The sequence below is a fragment of the Diaphorina citri genome, unplaced genomic scaffold (assembly GCF_000475195.1).
Source record: "Diaphorina citri unplaced genomic scaffold, Diaci psyllid genome assembly version 1.1 scaffold519, whole genome shotgun sequence".
NCBI classification, from domain to species: Eukaryota; Metazoa; Arthropoda; class Insecta; order Hemiptera; family Psyllidae; genus Diaphorina; species Diaphorina citri.
Window position 1 is genome coordinate 133,775 of NW_007377953.1, and position 17,931 is coordinate 151,705.

Genomic DNA, 17,931 nt, shown 5'->3' on the forward strand with positions numbered 1-17,931 from the left:
GATTTTAATCATCTTCTAAAGTAATTGTATCTTTAATTCTACCTGCAAACGGGGATAAGGTCTTATAATATAGCACTCACGAGGCTGTGCCGTGACGTGTTTTCCTTTTAGCAAGGGTTAAAATATTCTCGTCACTAGACATAAATATGGGAGTATTCAAATCTTCTGTTCAAATCACAGTATGCCCATTCCCATACAAAATCGCCAGTAAACTTGACGTTTCTTTTAATCCTACTGTGCCTTGAGCTTGCCCTAAACGAATTATGATGATGCTTAACTCCATACCTACATACATAAAAAGCCCAATCTGAGGCTTGGGTGTAGGGCCTAGACAACCCTCAAGGATGGGTTAAACTCATACGAATCTACAAAAAGGATTATGATAATAGATCAGTTGCGCTTACTTGGGTGATGTTTCAAAGTCATAGAGGCGATGACGTCATTATTCATGACTCCCGCTTCGTTTGTTTGTGCGCAAGCATTTCTGCGCATTTTGACGTGAAATCTGACGTCACAACTCTTTGAACTTTTTAAATACGAAGGACACTACCGAGATAGAGTCCATGATGGGTACAGAATTTCAGATCCAAGACCGATTGCCTCAGAAAATAGTCAAATGGCATAACCTGAAAATGGATATTAATGTAAACATTAAAAATTAATATATACAATATAGGTTTGATAAACAGTGCCATAGTCCTAAACAATAGTGGACGCGGCACACAAGGGATCAAGAAGAGACCGCTTTAACATAGGTGTAATAAATGTTATACGAAACGTCCAAAGTTCAAAGGCAAGAATACGAAGGACACTACCGAGATAGAGTCCATGATGGGTACAGAATTTCAGATCCAAGACCGATTGCTTTAGAAAATAGTCAAATGGCATAACCTGAAAATGGATAATAATGTAAACATTAAAAATTAATATATACAATATAGGTTTAATAAACAGTGCCATAGTCATAGTCCTAAACAATGGTGGACGCGGCACACAAGGGATCAAGAAGAGACCGCTTTAACATAGGTGTAATAAATGTTATACGAAACGTCCAAAGTTCAAAGGCAATATGTGAAAACCTTAACGTCCACAACCAATTTTGGGGAAAAGTTTGAAGGTGCCATTACTCACCTTTAGAGATCACACTTTTAAAACATGATCTGTTCTCCATAAGCCTCGAACGGAAAGTTCTTAAAGTCCGTGTCCCACAAGTAGTAAAAATAGGTGAGCACTAAAACGATGTCAATGTAAAGCATTTACTAAACAAACTTGTTTTATAAATCACAAATGTAAAACATTTGCTAATCAAACTTGTTAACAAAAGTTAGTTACAAGATTTGACCCAACCAACAAACAACAAAGATCTAAAGTTAAGTAAAACCACGTGAAAATCACCAAGAGTTACCTACCTATTTAGTTAGCAAGATGTTGAACATTAAGATTAAGTATGGCGTGAAAAGCTTGGCTGAGGAAATAACACACGATAGCAACAAACTTTAAAACGAACGTGTTAGTTCTAAAGTTAAGTAAAACCACGTAAAAATCACCAAGAGTTACCTACCTATTTAGTTAGCAACATGTTGAACACTAAGATTAAGTATGGCGTGAAAAGCTTGGCTGAGGAAATAACACACGATAGCAACAAACTTTAAAACGAACGTGTTACTGAAGGCAACAACGCTGAGAGGAATCATGATTACAAATAAAACGAACTGGTGAACGGCGAAATATAATGCATGTTCTTACTAGGTTGAGTTTTTGTTGACTTTAAACAGGTGATTGATTAAATCTGATAAAATGACAGAAGGAAAACCAAGTGTCTTCTAATAGGTGTTATTCTAAATCTGAACAACAGTCTATAAACATATAGTATAATATCGCTGAATTGTATTACCTAATTTACCTATTTCCAGTAAAGAATTGAAAGAAAAGACACAACGGTTAATTAATGGGAAACTTGTAGTTTGGGATTATATTGGTTTTTCAGCTTACTTCAGGGGTGATTTTAATCATCTTCTAAAGTAATTGTATCTTTAATCCTACCTGCAAACGTGGATAAGGTCTTATAATATAGCACTCACGAGGCTGTGCCGTGACGTGTTTTCCTTTTAGCAAGGGTTAAAATATTCTCGTCACTAGACATATGGGAGTATTCAAATCTTCTGTTCAAATCACAGTATGCCCATTCCCATACAAAATCGCCAGTAAACTTGACCTTTCTTACTGTGCCTAGAGCGTGCCCTAAACGAATTATGATGATGCTTAACTCCATACCTACATACATAAAAAGCCCAATCTGAGGCTTGGGTGTAGGGCCTAGATAACCCTAAAGGATGGGTTAAGCTCATACGAATCTACGAAACGGATTATGATAATTTTATCAGTGCCTACTCCGTTCTTTCCACGACCATATCATCAGGTACAACCATATCAACAGGTGCCGCTGTCGTTGTGGACAGCATTGCGGCCATGTTAATATCAGTGCTTACTCCGTTCTTTCCACGACCATATCATCAGGTACAACCATATCAACAGGTGCCGCTGTCGTTGTGGACAGCATTGCGGCCATGTTAATCTTTCTGCTCCTCCGCTAGCGCGCTTGCATAGTGGCGCTACCTAACGGACGAAAAAAACGACTGCTTAGAGTCTGACGTCACACATATTTGAACTCTTTCATTAGAACGGAAAATAAAAATTGAATTTTCGACCTTTTACAGTTATTGGAGTTTTGACCTCAGATTTGGATTTTTCCCAAATTTTTACATAGGAATCGACCATTTATTTATAATTTTTACCCATTAGATTTGGATTTTTCCAACTTTTTACATAGGAATCGACCATTTATTTATAATTTTTACCCATTTGCAACTGCTCCATTGAAGAGTAAAGGGACTATTAAGTCCCATTCTGTTCAATTCCGAACAAAAGAAGCCCACTCCGAGGTTTAGGTGTGCGGGAAACAGTCCTAAAGATGGGTTAAGCTTATACAAATCTAGTCCCATTCGAGCAGTAACAATAAGAACTATTTCAATGTTCACACTCGGAAAGAAAAGGTGGATTCTTTGAAAGTGTAAACAAAGGTTGCCATCGGGCGAGCCTTATCAGATGGTCAGTCCATCAAGTTTGGTCTAAGCCTGAGGACGTCTTTGCTGGTGGCAGGCTTAAACTCATGTACAGGTGGAATTCCTTTATTCTACGTGGGAGCAACATGTAACACCAACAGGTATTTAACATGTACCTAATACCAACAAGTATTTAACTTGTAACAACAACAGGTATTTATTTCCCATGTAATACATGGCCGATCTTACCATTGAGGGTTAACACAGTGTCAAGTGTTTTCTTTGACGTCACCCATTTGATTAATACAGGCCAAACTCTGGATTAACTGAAAACTCTAAGATCGGACATAAAAGGTAGAATGTTAGTGGTGTTTGTTTTCCGGATATAGGAATTGTTCTGGTTGTCCTTTGATCTAGTGTGTTTTGTATACCAGTAACACTTTTGTAGACCTTGTTCCTTGTCTATTGGTTATTGGTTATACCTAGTCGATTGATGTCGATCACCAAAATTTTATTTGATCGTAACCATCCAGTTGTTGTCAAATGTTGGTGTATAGAGGATTTATAGAGGATCCAATAGATCCCAAAGAGATATCGAGTTTAAGAACAGTGAACAATTGAACAGTGACAATGCATTAGGTACCTACTTTGAAGTTTACAGTCAAAGTGACAATGGCATAAACATATGCTCGGATAAGCAAGTTAAACGACATTGATAAATCAATTTATGTCTCTTATGAGCTTATGACTGGAACAAAATTTTACAGTTTTTTCTCGTTTTCCGCGTGCTACTACGGCCGTACGGACCATTTATTTATACTTTGTTTGCTTTTATTGGGATATACTCACCAAGATTGTACAAAGCATTCATTGGTTGGTGTTCATGAGAATTGAAAATTGGAAATTTCTCACTGAATTTTACAGTTTTTTCTCGTTTTCCGCGTGCTAATACGGCCGTACGGACCTTTTATTTATACTTTGTTTGCTTTTATTGGGATATACTCACCAAGATTGTACAAAGCATTCATTGGTTGGTGTTCATGAGAATTGAAAAATTCATTTTGGTTATAGGGCTCTCTTTTACGTGTTCTCATCATTTCTTCATTTTGATGACAGGGTTCTCTTTTCCTTGTTCTCATCATTTCTTCATTTTGGTTATAGGGCTCTCTTTTTCTTGTCCTCATCATTTCTTCATTTTGGTTATAGGGTTCTCTTTTCCTAGTCCTCATTGGTTGTTGGTTTTCGTGTGAATTGAAAATTTCATTATCATTGTAGGGCTCTCTTTTCCTTGTTCTCATCATTTCTTCATTTTGGTTATAGGGTTCTCTTTTCCTTGTTCTCATCATTTCTTCATTTTGTTTATAGGGTTCTCTTTTTCGTGTTCTCATCATTTCTTCATTTTGGTTATAGGGTTCCCTTTTCCTAGTTCTCATTGGCTCTTGATTTTCATGTGAATTGAAAATTTCATTATCATTGTAGGGCTCTCTTTTACGTGTTCTCATCATTTCTTCATTTTGGTTGTAGGGTTCTCTTTTTCTTGTTCTCATCATTTCTTCATTTTGGTTGCAGGGTTCCCTTTTTCTAGTCCTCATTGGTTGTTTGTCTGCATCGATGCCGTACATGATTTTCATGTGCGTTTTCATTGGCTCGTTAATTCTATTTTCGCCCGAGTCAAATCTGTTCGTGTCCTTGAAAACGTCTGCAATTTTGCGACCAAAATCTTCGTCAAGTTTAGGCAGGGGAAGGTAAATCGAATTGTAAAACGGGTCCTGGAGAATGTTATCAATGGACTTCAAGTTGATTTGTTGGAAAGAGGACATTGTTTTCATTAGTAAAACTGAGACGATCAAGTATCGTGGAATCATCTTGTTGAACTGAATCATATTCAAAGAGACCTATGACATGGAAGGAATTAATATTAAAACGCCTGAAAATGATTCTTGTAAAAGAAAAGATTTCAGCAATACAGAATTTTGGACTAATAGGTAGATTTATCAAAAATAATATCCAAGAAGACCTTGTTCAGACTGCGAGAGTAAAAGGACTTTTCATTCCTATGCTGGCAGTACAAGCAGGGTACCTATCTGATGTGTGCCAGCGCAAGTTCCAGTTATCCATATTCTATTCAAATGGCAGCGATATCTCTTTCTAGGTCGATCTTCTAAAAGAAACAGTTTTCAAATCAGAACCGGACTGATATCTAATTTTTACTTTTTCTTTCACTTCAACATATTTCACCAGATATTGTCTTAGGTATGTCCACACATAGTCGACCGGCCGTCGATCGACATCCACACTGCCTCGATAACATGGACACACTTTTATCTGTTTAAAGTCCCCCAGCCAGACTGCGCTGGTGTGTACTCCCTGATTAAAGTCCCCCAGCCAGACTAAGCTGGCGTATTCCCAGTTTAAAGTCCCCCAGCCAGAAAAAAATAGAATAGAATAGAATAGAATATACCTTGTTTATCCTGCCAGAATGAGACTGAAAAGTCCCTTTACTCCCGCAGTCTAAACAATGTAGGGTTCTCTTTTACGTGTTCTCATCATTTCTTCATTTTGGTTATAGGGTTCCCTTTTCCTAGTTCTCATTGGCTCTTGGTTTTCATGTGAATTGAAAATTTCATTATCATTGTAGGGTTCTCTTTTACGTGTTCTCATCATTTCTTCATTTTGGTTGTAGGGTTCCCTTTTTCTAGTCCTCATTGGTTGTTTGTCTGCATCGATACCGTACATGATTGTTTTCACTGGCTCGTTAATTCTATTTTCGCCCGAGTCAAATCTGTTTGTGTCCTTGAAAACGTCTGCAATTTTGCGACCGAAATCTTCGTCAAGTTTAGGCAGGGGAAGGTAAATTGAATTGTAAAACGGGTCCTGGAGAATGTTATCAATGGACTTCAAGTTGATTTGTTGGAAAGAGGACATTGTTTTCATTAGTAAAACTGACACGATCAAGTATCGTGGAATCATTTTGTTGAATTGAATCATGTTCAAAGAGACCTATGACATGGAAGGAATATTAAAGCACCTGAAAATGATTATTGTAAAAGAAAAGATTTCAGCAAGACAGAATTTCGGACTCTAAGTCGACCCAGCAAATAGATTTATCAAAAATAATACCCAAGAAGACCTTGTTTAGACTGCGGAAGTAAAGGGACTTTTCATTCCTATGCTGGCAGTATAAGCAGGGTACCTATCTGAAGTGTGCCAGGGCAAGTTCCAGTTATCCTATTCTATTCAAATGGCAGCGATATCTATTTCTAGGTCGATCTTTTAAAAGAAACAGTTCCAAAAGAAACAGTTTTCAAATCAGAACCGGACTAAAACAGCTCAGAGGAACGAGCTGAAATAGGTCCCAAGAGAATTTTGCAACATTTCCACAGGTAGTACTCGATTTGTTATTTCTTCTGTTGCCGGTCACAAGTGAATGGTTCATTAAAACGCCTGAAAATGATTATTGTAAAAGAAAAGATTTCAGCAAGACAGAATTTTGGACTCTAAGTCGATTCAGCAAATAGATTTATCAAAAATAATACCCAAGAAGACCTTGTTTAGACTGCGAAATTAAAAGACTTTTTTTATTCCTATGCTGGCAGTATAAGCAGGGTACCTATATGTATCTGAAGTGTGCCAGCGCAAGTTCCAGTTATCCTATTCTATTCAAATGGCAGCGATATCTATTTCTAGGCCGATCTTCTAAAAGAAACAGTTTTCAAATCAGAACCGGACTAAAACAGCTCAGAGGAACGAGCTGAAAAAATAGGTCCCAAGAGAATTTTGCAACATTTCCACAGGTAGTACTCGATTTGTTATTTCTTCTGTTGCCGGTCACAAGTGAATGGTTCCGAACAATTTGTGATTGAATAAATGCAATGAATTCTCTGGATTTGAATGTTGCATGGAATCAGCGAGACAGGTTGGAAACCCGAGTAATCTGTGTGTTTTAATTATTCTTGTCATTAGAGTGACAAAGTATGAGCGAAAAATTCCGCCACCGTTTCCGTTTGAGGAAATGGGCGGAGTTTTTCCCGATGGAAATCGAAGGCAATTATGTTGCTATGTGAAGCATTTTTTAGGTATACTGTAAAATTATTGAAGATTCCAAATAAATACCAGTCAGCTGTGAATAAACCCACGTACTCTTGATTACCTGGCGACCGTTTTAACATTTCAAGGAAAGACAGTTTGGTGTTGGTTAGGAAGACTAACATATGAATCAATATCACCAATAACTAAGTAACTAAAAAGGCAACTGACTTCTACAGTTTAAAAACATACATTCTTTAGCCCATACTAGGTGTATCTACAATTTTACATACTCACCAGAACAATTCACTAAATCCTACCTTTCGATTCTCTGATCATCGCTTCAGTGATACTGACGTTCAAATTTTTATCGAAAGCATTATCCAATTCGTTTTCAATCTCTTTCATCAATTCGCTTCCGGACAGATTCAAATAGCGGTCAAACATAGCGTACGACTTATCATGGGACTCTGAAATCAAATTATAGGTGGACCTTTTGGCCCGCCTCAAAAGTCCTTGGTCGCAGAAGGTGTTTTCGTAATATTGGCGTAGTTGGGCGTCAATTTGACACGGGCTGAGTTCGCATTGTCCGTTTGTTAGCGGTAACTTGTTGAAGAAGAATAGGAGTAAGTTAAATACGAAGGAGTGTGAGCGAAAAATTCCGCCACCGTTTCCGTTTGAGGAAATGGGCGGAGTTTTTCCCGATGGAAATTGAAGGCAATTATGTTGCTATGTGAAGCATTTTTTAGGTATGCTGTAAAATTATTGAAGATTCCAAATAAATACCAGTCAGCTGTGAATAAACCCACGTGCACTTGATTACCTGGCGATCGTCTTAACCACTACACCACCGAGGTTTAGGTTGAAAGATTCTCGCATCAGGGGCATAAGCCTGAGCATCAAAAGAAAACTCTCTACCCCAAAAAATTCATCAAGTAGTTTAGTTGTAAAGGTAGAAAGTACAGCAATTCTAAATAGAAGCCATGACAATGAAAAAGAAAGCTCATTTTTGTGTTTAACCTAACCCTATAATAACACTGGTCACTGTTCAAATTGTGAAAGCTCCTTCTTGTGTTTAACCTAACCCTATTTTCCATTGACGTGACTTCTGAACAAGTATCGAAAGTAATATCGCCATGTCTAATGAATCACACAATTCAATGTGACCCCTATACTTGGTTGAGTCTAATTTATCCAATGTGCGTAACCTAGCCCTATTTTCCATTGACGTGACTTCTGAACAAGTACCGAAAGTAATATCGCCATGTCTAATGAATCACACAATTCAATGTGATCCCTATACTTGGTTGAGTCTAATTTATCCAATGTGCGTGTGTCTCTGGTCATAACCCCACGACCGTGAATACGAATGTGTAGGTACTGTGCCAATCTGACTGAATCAGTGATCCAGAGAGAGGACTAAACACTGTGGTGGGTTGGTTGGTTGGTATCAAATGCCGGGAATCGACTATCAGGTCGTTTTCCTCCTGTCCTGACTGACTACACTGTTGCGAGAACTGAGATAGTGCTCGATCCCCCCAAAAAAATACCACTTCGTGGCATAAAAAGGGCCCCGCCAAGTCGTTCCTCCCAAAATAAATCAAGTGCCACAAAAAATAAACAAAACTCCATCGCACCCCAAAAAAGATTAGAAATCAATTTTGTACCCAAACTGCGTGAGAAGTGGGCGATTTTGTCTCCTATGAGGAGGTAAACGCTTTCAACTGTAAGGTACTATGCACACGGGTGAACTATGTTTCATGAAACCCGTACAAAAGATTAACACAGAACAGTACACACTGGTGAGACCAAGTTTCATGAAACTCACTGCGCATTGACATAAAAAACAGGATTACCTTTTCTAACTTAAGTCCATACACAAAAAGCCCACTCCGAGGCTTAGGTGTAGGGGCAAACAGCCCTAAAGGATGGGTTAAGCTTATACGAATCTCTTATGCCAAATTGCCTTTCCGCTAGAATTAAGCTCTCAAATTGAATATACCCCCAAACAGCGAACATGTGATGTCCCCAGACGGGACAGTCACCCACCTTGATACCAAGCATTCACAACGTTGCTTAATCTTCAGTGATATTGGGAACTGGGAATTAAAAGTCAAGCGTCGCGTTATGATAAGGCTGGAGCCGTAGAAGATTGATTCAAATCACAAAGAATAATAATAATAATAATAATAATGTTGACCCCGTCTGAAAACGAAGGAATAGAATAGAATATACCTTATTTACACTTTTAGCATAGGACTGAAAAGTACCTTTACCCTCGCAGTCTAAACATGTCTGAACGCAGGAAGAATAATTCTAATATGGATCATTTTGTCCGACCTGTTTCAGAAAAGACCACCACAACCCCTACCACAACAACGACCACCATGTTGACCCCGTCTGAAAACGAAGGAACAGAATAGAATATACCTTATTTACACTTTTAGCATAGGACTGAAAAGTACCTTTACCCTCGCAGTCTAAACATGTCTGAACGCAGGAAGAATAATTCTAATATGGATCATTTTGTCCGACCTGTTTCAGAAAAGACCACCACAACCCCTACCACAACAACGACCACCCCAACCACCACCAAAAACCCCAAGGATGACTACACCTATGAGTACGTCTATGAAGATGAACTGGATAAGGGCATACCACAACAACGACCACCCCAACCACCACCAAAAACCCCAAGGATGACTACACCTATGAGTACGTCTATGAAGATGAACTGGATAAGGGCAAAGGATTCAAGAAAGAGAAGTCCGAGCCTGGACAGAAACACAGGCGCAAGGGGGCCACATCGGATGAGTATACGTATGAGTATATTTATGAAGACGAGATGAAGAAGAGCAAACGTAAGTTGAATAGACTACAGGGCCTTATTCCACGAAAGTATGGTAAAGGTAGAAACACACTAGGGGAGTCACAAAGATGTGGTTCAAAGTTTTCCCATCATATTGTAGATTGTAGGCGATTTCGTTCAGGACAGCCACACTAACAAACTAACATCACTTGACGTGACGTACGTAACCCCAAACAACGGAGGTATAACTGTCCCGATATCGCAGAGAGGCCATGATAGGATAGTTCGCCCTTCTGAGAACAAACCTTACCTATTCAGAATTAAGTTCGTTCCAGGCTATATTGTAGATTGTAGGCGATTTCGTACAGCCACACTACCATCACTTGACGTGACGTACGTAACCCCAAACAACGGAGGTCTAACTGTCCCGATATCGCAGAGAGGCCATGATAGGATAGTCCGCCCTTCTGAGAACAAACCTTACCTATTCAGAATTAAGTTCGTTCCAGGCGGGGATTGAACTCACGACCTAGCGCTTAAAAGGTAGGATTATCTTGATATCTTGAGTAAGGTCAGTAAGTTCTCTGACTGGGGTTGAGTGGATTAGAAGACACCACATGCCTTCAGGCACACTCCATTTGACAAGGGTCTAAGTTTTCCTTACCCTTGGGATCAATTGAATTTTAAGATTCTGAACTTCAGACTGTGAAATGAAAGTAATTTGCAAACATCTTATTTTTTCAGCAATTATCGTCACATCGACCACCCCTCGTGCCCTAAACGAATTATGATGATGCTAAACTCCATACCTACATACATAAAAAGCCCAATCTGAGGCTTGGGTGTAAGGCCTAGACAACCCTCAAGGATGGGTTAAGCTCATACGAATCTACGAAACGAAATATGATAATTTTATCAGTGCTTACTCCGTTCTTTCGTAACGTTAATCATCAGGTACCACCAAAACATAATGAAGCAGAACTTTAGACAAATCAGATAACCTGTACAAAAGATGAGCCAATTTTTGAACCCAATTAGATTAGGAAGCAATTTTCACAACACTAATTTGTCACACGTGTTAAAAAATCACAACAGGTGTTAATAAATTAGATGATAACGATGTTAAATAAGTTATAAATCAGATGTTAACGAGCCTAATAACTCATTATAAAAATTACTCATAAAAATATTGCGACCATTATCATAACCAAGGGGATATAATTGATACAAATGGACAATGAAGTACACGCCGGTGATAGTAACAGTCAGTACAAAGAACCGGAGAGATTCAAGACAGGTAAATCACAATGTCCTGGCAAATCCCTAGATCGCACTGTAATGGTGATAGTAACAGTCAGTACAAAGAACCGGAGAGATTCAAGACAGGTAAATCACAATGTCCTGGCGAATCCCTAGAGCGCACTGTAACTGTTAAGGTCTTATCGAAAGCGAGGAGAGAAGGACAAGATAGGAGAAAGCCGAAAACGAACCTTATCTGTTTAGAATAAAATCTACCCCGGACGGGAATTGAAGCCGCAACCTAGCGCTTACAAGGTGCGCTACCCTCCAACTTCTAGGCTGACTCTAGGTATGAAATCCAGTACTTCAAACATTGACCTAGTTAGATTGGAAGGGGTATGAAATCCAGTAGGTACTTCAAACATTGACCTCGTTAGATTGGAAGGGGTATGAAATCCAGTACTTCAAACATTGACCTAGTTAGATTGGAAGGGGTATGAAATCCAGTAGGTACTTCAAACATTGACCTCGTTAGATTGGAAGGGGTATGAAATCCAGTACTTCAAACATTAACCTAGTTAGAATGGAAGGAAGCGCGTCTGCGTTGTAAGCTCTAGATCAAGGGTTGGATTTCCGCCCAGGAATAATGTCTCTTAGTAGCTGTCAAATTTTGATTTGGAGAGGCATGGGGCTACCGCGCTCCTTAATAATAATTATTATTATTATTCCAAGTATTCCAACTCACTATCCGGCATCATTTCAGAGTACTCCCATGATATCGGCAACGAAAGCAACTTCACGTTGGAGTACGATTGGCTGGCGCCAGCTGCAACGACAGAGGCGGTAACGCATCTGATAGCAGAGTCCAGTATTATGTATGATGATGAGGATACCCATGAGTTCCTAGCTGAGCGAAACCGGACCAAATTGGAGCGAGGTAAACTGCCCCTGAATGCCTCTAACTACAGGGCCGTATTGAGGGGGACCCCCACCCTCGAGCTTAATTTTTCTTTACTATAGGCCAGACTCCGAAATTTTGGAGCATCCAACCCCCCCGGTACATCAGAGTTTGGACTCTCGCCCCACCCTCATTGTTCAAACAGTGAGCCACCTTCTCTTCTAGCTCGTTTTCAAACGCAATGATGAGTCTGGTGACGTTGACGCTGTTGGAATAGTTGCTGCGGTACATCAGATTGCAGAATGTGTCCCGTTCTACTTTCTTCAGCGTGAAACTGCCTCCTTTGATCAGTTTCTTCGTCCACTGGTTCATTCTGTTCAAGTAGTCCTGGAACTTCATGAATGCTACACGGATTCTGTCTCCGTTTGAGCTGTAAGGAACCAAACTATTGTTGCCCACATCATACTGCAGACTGACGTTGTACATGAGTAAGTGATTAACGGTATAGCTCTTGTTACAACGGGTAAACATGTAAGGGATCAAACCCCTGCCCATTAGATATTCATACCTTTTGCTTTCGTATTCACTCGTGGGAGCAACATGTAACAACAACAGGTATTTAACGTGTAATACCAACAGGTATTTAACATTTAACACTAATGGCCGATCTTACTACTGAGAGTTAACACAGTGTCAAGTGTTTTCTTTGACGTCACCCATTTGATTAATACAGGCAAAACTCTGGATTAACTGAAAACTCTAAGATCGGACATAAAAGGTAGAATGTTAGTGGTGTTTGTTTTATGGATATAGGAATTGTTCTGGATGTCCTTTAATGTAGTGTGTTTTGTATACCAGTAACACTTTGGTAGACCTTGTTCCTTTCTAGTGGTTATTGGTTATACCTAGTCGATTGATGTCGATCACCAAAATTTTATTTGATCGTAACCATCCAGTTGTTGTCAAATGTTGGTGTATAGAGGATTTATAGAGGATCCAATAGATCCCAAAGAGACATCAACTTTAAGAACAGTGAACAATTGAACAGTGACAATGCATTAGGTACCTACTTTGAAGTTTACGGTCAAAGTGGCAATGGCATAAACATATGCTCGGATAAGCAAGTTAAACGACATTGATAAATCAATTTATGTCTCTTATGAGCTTATGACTAATTTGCTCAAGAGGTATTATTTATGAAAGAATTGGTTTTTAAGAGAGCCTGCATCAACAGTCTGTATATGCAATATGCAGGATATTGTACCTTATTAATTTAAAAGAGAACATGAACAATTGATCATAATAAACACGACTTGAATAAACTTGAATATTTTGTTCTTTCAGAAACAATAACAAACATGATCTATACATCGGAGGAAAATGAGAAATAACCATTAACCAAAAGCACAATCCAAAGATAGATAAACTAATAGAAAACTAAAGCAAGTGAACAACCATGCTCCCATATTTGACTCTAACACTGTTATGTCTATCACAAACATCAGTATACTGTTTGGAGAACGAATACTTCATCACACATCTGCTGAAGAACTTGAAAAACGACATCCTCCACCTGAAACCAGGCTCGAACAAAACGTATATTTTGAACAGCAAACTACTCGGGAGAAATGACAGCATCGAACTCGACATTAAAAGCAGAAAAGGAGTCAGCGAAAACAAAGAGCATGACAAAGAAAATGCTCTGGACTTGAAGGAACTACACAAGGACTTGGACGAACTACATAAGCATCATGCCAAACACAGCCACCTTTCCTTAGCAGAAAGAAGGAGAAGGAAACTGCGAAACAAAATCCGGAAAGCTATGCTCAAGGAATTCGAGGATATTCACAAGAATCATGCTCTGAAAATCAGGATTTTTTTTTAGAGCGCACTGTAACTGTTAAGGTCTTATCGCAAGCGAGGAGAGAAGGACAAGATAGGAGAAAGCCGAAAACGAACCTCATCTGTTTAGAATAAAATCTACCCAGGACGGGAATTGAAGCCGCAACCTAGCGCTTACAAGGTGCGCTACCCTCCAACTTCTAAGCTGACTCTAGGTATGAAATCCAATACTTCAAACATTGACCTAGTTAGATTGGAAGGGGTATGAAATCCAGTACTTCAAACATTGACCTAGTTAGATTGGAAGGGGTATGAAAAAGCCGCAACCTAGCACTTACAAGGTGCGCTACCCTCCAACTTCTAGGCTGACTTTAGGTATGAAATCCAGTACTTCAAACATTGACCTAGTTAGATTGGAAGGGGTATGAAATCCAGTACTTCAAACATTGACCTAGTTAGATTGGAAGGGGTATGAAATCCAGTACTTCAAACATTGTCCTAGTTAGATTGGAAGGGGTATGAAATCCAGTACTTTAAACATTGACCTAGTTAGATTGGAAGAGGTATGAAATCCAGTACTTTAAACATTAACCTAGTTAGATTGGAAGGGGTATGAAATCCAGTACTTCAAACATTGACCTAGTTAGATTGGAAGGAAACGCGTCTGCGTTGTAAGCTCTAGATCAAGGGTTTGATTCCTGCCCGGGAATAATGTCTCTTAGTAGCTGTCAAATTTTGATTTGGAGAGGCATGGTGCTACCGCACTCCTTAATAATAATTATTATTATTATTCCAAGTAAAACACTATTATGATGAAATACACAGAGAAGTTCAAGAAACACCATATAATACCAGACATACATATTACACAACACCAGAAAACAGAAACAATTATGGACGAACAACAATCAAGTTTCATTGCTAAATTCAATCCCTAATGAATTAAGGAATATTGAAAACAAAAATAAAATGAAGAAGGAAATACAGAAATATTATTTGGAAAACATCAATGAAATATAGAATCGAGACAGAAGCAAGAATTTTAATGAAATAAATCATTCAAACCGTTCCTGAAAAGTACCATTGGCGGTACTTATATAGGAACAAAATTCTCATTATTATTATTATTATTATTATTATTACAACTCACTATCCGGCATCATTTCAGAGTACTCCCATGATATCGGCAACGAAAGCAACTTCACGTTGGAGTACGATTGGCTGGCGCCATAGGTATTTATGAAAGAATTGGTTTTTAAGAGAGCCTGCATCAACAGTCTGTGTATGCAATATGCAGGATATTGTACCTTATTTATTTAGAAGAGAACATGAACAATATTGAACATAATAAACATGACTAACTTGAATATTTTGTTCTTTCAGAAACAATAGCAAACATGATCCATACATCGGAGGAAAATGAGAAATAACCATTAACCAAAATCACAACTCAAAGATAGACATACTAACAGAAAACCAAACCAAGTGAACAACAATGCTCCCATATTTGACTCTGACACTGTTATGTCTATCACAAACATCAGTATACTGTTTGGAGAACGAATACTTCATCACACATCTGCTATGAAAGAATTGGTTTTTAAGAGAGCCTGCATCAACAGTCTGTATATGCAATATGCAGGATATTGTACCTCATTTATTTAGAAGAGAACATGAACAATTGATCATAATAAACACGACTTGAATAAACTTGAATATTTTGTTCTTTCAGAAACAATAGCAAACATGATACATACATCGGAGGAAAATGAGAAATAACCATTAACCAAAAGCACAATCCAAAGATAGATAAACTAATATAAAACCAAAGCAAGTGAACAACCATGCTCCCATATTTGACTCTGACACTGTTATGTCTATCACAAACATCAGTATACTGTTTGGAGAACGAATACTTCATCACACATCTGCTGAAGAACTTGAAAAACGACATCCTCCACCTGAAACCAGGCTCGAACAAAACGTATATTTTGAACAGCAAACTACTCGGGAGAAATGATAGCATCGAACTCGACATTAAGAGCAGAAAAGGAGTCAGCGAAAACAAAGAACATGACAAAGAAAATGCTCTGGACTTGAAGGAACTACACAAGGACTTGAACGAACTACATAAGCATCATGCCAAACACAGCCACCTTTCCTTAGCAGAAAGGAGGAGAAGGAAACTGCGAAACAAAATCCCCCACCCTCGACAAAATCCTGTATACGACCCTGTCCAACACTCATATTTATGATCAAAATACTGGCTCTCACATAGAAATGAAGCATCAATTTCAAATTAAGGAGCGCCGTAGCGCTCCGCCCCACCAAGTCAAGAAAGTTTGACCGCTATCTGATAGGTCAACGGTGTCTTCAGTCTGACTTGAGATCGATATTTCCCCCTAAATGGCTCTGAATCACAATCGAATATCCCATTTGTACTAGTTAGTGGGACGGAATCCGCCTGCGAAACCAAAGGTTTGGTTTTGTAGGCTACAACGCGGTACTAAAAGTCGCGCGTCTACACTTCCAATGTGAGACAAGCCTTAAATACAGGAAATCCAAGTGGGAATCCAAGGGACTGGCAATTTTTTCCCACTTAGATGGGTCCCACTTAGACAGGTTCAATTGTACTTCCCATCACCTTCTCTGTTCCAGGCTACGACAGTTATCCTCGGGACATGTTCTTCACCATCGACCTCAAAGATTTCAAAACCAGATACACCCGACCTTCCGCCACTCCTGAAGATTACTACAGCGCGGACAACGAAATTAGCATGTGGCAAGTAAAGGACAAACTGAGGGGAGTGTCCCTCGAAGAAACCCGCCGAAATCGGACAACCACACTGAAACCATTCGTGCAAACGAAAGCGTACAATGTGACCAGATCGGTTGGGCAGTTGTACAACATCACGATCAACGACAAGATGGAGGTGAAACGATTCGACGTGCAGGAATTCGTCAGAAACGCTAGTCGGTCCTGGATGAGAAACGTCACCGAGAGAACAACAGAGGTTGCTCGTGAAGATGATCAGTTTGTGACGATGGATGATCTGAATAAATATTACCACGTGCCCCAATATTCGCCCAATAGCCAAAGAAAACGCTTTTGTTTTTGTTTTTTCAAAGCTGTGTCCACACATTACATTACATTGAAATGGGGGTCTTGTCTGACGAAATTCCTGTGAACGGAGTCCAGTTGCCCAATAGGAAACTGAGAAGATACAAGCGAGGTAAGGATGGACGCAGAGACCCTCTTTTGCATCCAATAGAAACGCCATCGGAATAGGAAATATTGAAATGAAGATTGATGTGAAGGTAGCTTTAGAAAGAACAGAGCATGGTAATAGTGAAAAATAGAGCAAACATTCTGAATTTTTTCAGGGAAGCTTGATAATACCCAAGTTGGGGTAGGTATCATGAACCGTCGAGGGAAATATTGTCCAGCCTTTCCCAAATTTTTAAATATCCGACAATATTGCCTTCAAAGTACAATAGTACCGTAACGTAGTGCATCAATGTCCCTTAACAGCAACATTGTCCAGTATTTAAAATTACGGAGAAGACAATGTTGTCCTTACTAAGACTGGAGATCAGTAATTTTATCCCGTCCAAAATAACCAAAATTGAACGTGTGTAATGGGTTAAAATCCGAACGGCCTACAACATTTTTTCGATATTCAGTTTTTGGAGTTATGCACAGTTCGCAAACATTTGATTAAATTTATAATAACGAGTTTCTGCACCAAAAATTAGAGTCCCCTTAACTGAACTCTTTAACGTTATTTGACGAAAACTAGTTTCTGCGCATTTTCGTCTAATAACGTTAAAGCGTTTAGGGACGCTAATTTTGGTTGCAAAACCTCACTAATTTCTACCCAAGCAGGCGAAAAATCTAGCTTTGGCCATATCTTACAAGTGAACCTTTGGTTCTGGATGGCTTTACCTTGTTTTTCAGCTTCAATATAGGCTTTCTTATCTTCTTCCATCATTTCCTTGGCTGACGGATTCTCTCGGAAATATCTGTTCACTTCTTCCATGGTTTTGTTTCGTCT

General features: G+C 39.0%; 2 protein-coding genes and 1 long non-coding RNA gene across 5 annotated transcripts in view; 1 reads left to right on the top strand and 2 right to left on the bottom strand.

Moving 5' to 3' along the window:
• LOC103509677 overlaps positions 1-17,165 on the top strand; it is a 37,639-nt gene extending 20,474 nt beyond the window's left edge. Inside the window, exons 6-8 of the mRNA XM_026823955.1 lie at positions 11,900-12,073; positions 16,535-16,960; positions 17,077-17,165. Coding sequence (XP_026679756.1) covers positions 11,900-12,073; positions 16,535-16,960; positions 17,077-17,165 — 689 coding nt within the window. The remainder of the gene's footprint in view (positions 1-11,899; positions 12,074-16,534; positions 16,961-17,076) is intronic.
• On the bottom strand, positions 798-2,470 carry LOC113467664. The gene is made up of 3 exons (XR_003391652.1): positions 1,562-2,470; positions 1,132-1,231; positions 798-891 (listed from the first exon to the last, which is right to left on the bottom strand). It is a non-coding gene; the product is annotated as an uncharacterized LOC113467664 (long non-coding RNA).
• On the bottom strand, positions 3,838-11,141 carry LOC108252445 (sporozoite surface protein 2-like). 3 transcript variants are annotated; one of them, XM_017444269.2, is made up of 3 exons: positions 11,094-11,141; positions 4,069-4,957; positions 3,838-3,911 (listed from the first exon to the last, which is right to left on the bottom strand). In XM_017444269.2, exons 1-3 carry the CDS (start codon positions 11,100-11,102, stop codon positions 3,877-3,879), a joined length of 933 nt encoding a protein of 310 aa, XP_017299758.1. In that variant the 5' UTR covers positions 11,103-11,141; the 3' UTR covers positions 3,838-3,876. The 3 variants fall into 3 exon arrangements, with proteins under 3 accessions (XP_017299758.1, XP_026679770.1, XP_026679771.1); XM_026823969.1 differs by lacking the exon at positions 3,838-3,911 and having other exon boundaries at positions 3,962-4,957; positions 10,899-11,139; XM_026823970.1 differs by lacking the exon at positions 3,838-3,911 and having other exon boundaries at positions 3,962-4,957; positions 11,076-11,137.
• Positions 17,166-17,931: the final 766 nt, after the last annotated feature.